Raw genomic sequence first — 2,741 nt, forward strand, 5'->3', positions numbered from 1 at the left:
ACACACACACACACACGGAGAAGGATCAAAAGATGAGAGAGGGAGAGAGAAACAACAAACAGCAGCATGTCAGCCATTTTCTGGCCTCACACGAATCTCTGACTGAAATCTGAACTGATCATCTATCAGATCTATAAGGAGTGTATCCATCCAAAGCACTTAGGGCATTTTGAGACAAGAGTTGGTGTCTAAAGGTTTAAAGCCATTATCCAATGTTGCTCTGTGTGTAATTATGCAGAAAGAAAGAAAACACATATAGGGGCCCCCAGAGCAAGAATCTGTTTCTGGGTCCCAGTTAAGGAGTAAAAACTGGATTTTTATTAAAGACAGGATGCATTCGTTGGTATATGAGTGGCTGCCCTGGGGCTGTTTCCGGCTTTGCCTCGTTGGTGAATCGACCTTGCCGATGATTTGACTGAATGAGGTTCAAATTGAAAACCATTAATCGTATTAATCAATATCTTGATTAAAAGCACTGATTCCCAGCCCCCCATGGTGTATGGACCCGTACCAGGCAATGCAACATGTTCTACCAACCTAAGAACAACAATATGACTCAGCAGAAAGAGGTGAATAATAGGTTTTTAGGCTATTACAGGCTATGTTTGGGGTAATAACCTTGAACATTCCTCACTGGTCCCTGTCATCACTCACTTAATAGGGTGTAAATATTAAGAAAGAAAGCTTTAATTGTAGATTAAAGGACTAATCTGTGAAATTTTGTATCTGTTGTTTTTGGCAGAAACCTACAACTGAACTAAATAGTTTAGTTAAAAAAAGTTCTATCCTGGTGATATGCTGCATTTTTGACTCTTTTAAACCAGGTAACTAACATGTAACTTCAGTCTGGTGTGTTGGATGGGTCTTACCTTCTATAGGTGATGTTTTCAGGCGGCGGCAGATGCCTTGCACGTCTCCGTACGTTTCCTGTATCTTGTTGACGGCCTCGGCGCTCCGCAGCTCCATCAGGTCCCTCAGATCAGCCACGGTCACCCCAAAGTCCCCGTCATGGTTGCCCTCTGCAACCGAATTCCCCGGAGGGTGGTCCGCCGTGTTGTTGGCCATGTTGGTCCTCTTCAGAGAAGTGTTGTTGTTGTTGTTGTTGTTGTAGTTGTTGTTCCTCTGAGTGTCTTTTTTCTTTTTAAAGTGATCTCAACTGCAGACCAGTAGTCAGTTCACAGGAATTGTGGGTAGTGTAGTTCTCAGAGGGGGCAGGCGGAGGAGATGAGCGCTGAGGTTAACTCCTGAACCGGACGTGCATGCTCCTCTCGGGTTACCATGGAAACAGGGGAGTAAACATGTTCTTGTCGCTGCAGAGGAAACAGGAAGACAGATTGTAATAAACCGGATCCACTCAGGAGTCTGTACACACAGCAGTTACACATCAGCAGCAGCAGACAGATCAGTTCGGGGCTCTGTTTGATTTTACCTAATTAATAGCGCAGAGACTAATTGGCCCAATTAGAGGAGAGTTTCTCATCTCGGATTATTAAAGGAGTCCGCTGAATCACCGAGGTCATTACGATATAAAGTGATTATCGGTTCGCGCTGCTCCTCTGAGACACATAATTGGTTGGTTAAATATCTGCTTGCCCTGAACCGTCCGCAGAGTTTATGACTCTGTTGTAGAAAGAACATTAAACTTTTAGTCTCATTTTGTCTTTTCTCTCATTTATGGATCAAACCAGTATGTCAAGTTCAATCTGTTTAACTCAAGTTAGAAAATAAACCTTCCAACACTCATTAACACTCAGATTAAAAGTTTGGCAGTGATAACAATAAGAAACGAAGGGAAAGGGTATTCCTTACGTTGTCACATGGAAATGAGAACTCAATGCAATAACAACCATTTACAACCTCGTGTACTTTAAACTTAGATCTGCCTGACAGTTCAGCATCCCTTCTACAGCTGAGTTAATCTATAAATCCTCAATGTGCCGATAGGAGCACAGACATACAACGAGCTAAACACACTCCCAATAAAAGCTGAAGTCAGGAGTCGGCCTTTCATCAGCTGGAAGCAAAAGTGAAACAGTGTTGGCTAACAAATTCAATTATAGTGATTACAAGTCAGAAAAAAAGGATAAGATACCTCAACCTCAAAACCAAACACATTGTAAAAAAAATAATAATAAAAAAATCTGTATAGTCCCAGTGAAGCTGGAGTCTTTTGTCCTGTTGATACAGAACCAGAGTTCAGGACTGAGTACGCTGCAGCTCTGCGAGCCAATCAACACCAAGTAGAGGATGATACGCCAATGAAAGGCAGAACTCCACTGGGTCAGTGTGCGAGTGTGCGGGGCTTTCCAACCCATCAACACAGATTATGTAAGTGCACATCAAAGGATGGCCTCCATTTTTCACTGTTCAGTGTTCTGTCATGGACACACACACACACACCATCACAGCCTAAATACTGCTGTTAGTGCTGGAGTCAGACTTCTCCAGAGTGGTAGTTTGTGTTATAGGTGACACAGGCAATCACCAAGGACACTGGTTCTCCCTTTTATGTAACGATGATTTGTGGGTTGTTGTTGTTTTTTTGGATCAGATAAAATACAAATTAGACACAAAATTGCAGAACTCAGAAGAATATTTATGCAACACTAATTGAGGAAAATCTACACTCTGCTGTCTGCAGTGCATTTGTTCTGAAGTGAGTTTAAAGATTTAGGGGTTTGTGGTTGCGGATTACAACACCCTTACCTCACCCTCTCAACATAGGAGGAACTACGGTGGCT

General features: G+C 42.5%; 1 protein-coding gene across 3 annotated transcripts in view; it reads right to left on the reverse strand.

Annotated features, from left to right (window-relative positions):
- Nucleotides 1–2,741, reverse strand: part of LOC118328193 (plasma membrane calcium-transporting ATPase 1-like) — a 92,681-nt gene that overhangs the window by 65,412 nt on the left and 24,528 nt on the right. For all 3 annotated transcript variants that reach the window (XM_035661805.1, XM_035661807.1, XM_035661806.1), the window contains exon 2: nucleotides 870–1,310. In XM_035661805.1, coding sequence (XP_035517698.1) covers nucleotides 870–1,065 — 196 coding nt within the window. In that variant the 5' untranslated portion in view covers nucleotides 1,066–1,310. The remainder of the gene's footprint in view (nucleotides 1–869; nucleotides 1,311–2,741) is intronic.

This window comes from Morone saxatilis, unplaced genomic scaffold (assembly GCF_004916995.1).
Source record: "Morone saxatilis isolate NCDOM2014 unplaced genomic scaffold, NCSU_SB_2.0 Contig18, whole genome shotgun sequence".
In the NCBI taxonomy this organism is placed as follows: domain Eukaryota; kingdom Metazoa; phylum Chordata; class Actinopteri; family Moronidae; genus Morone; species Morone saxatilis.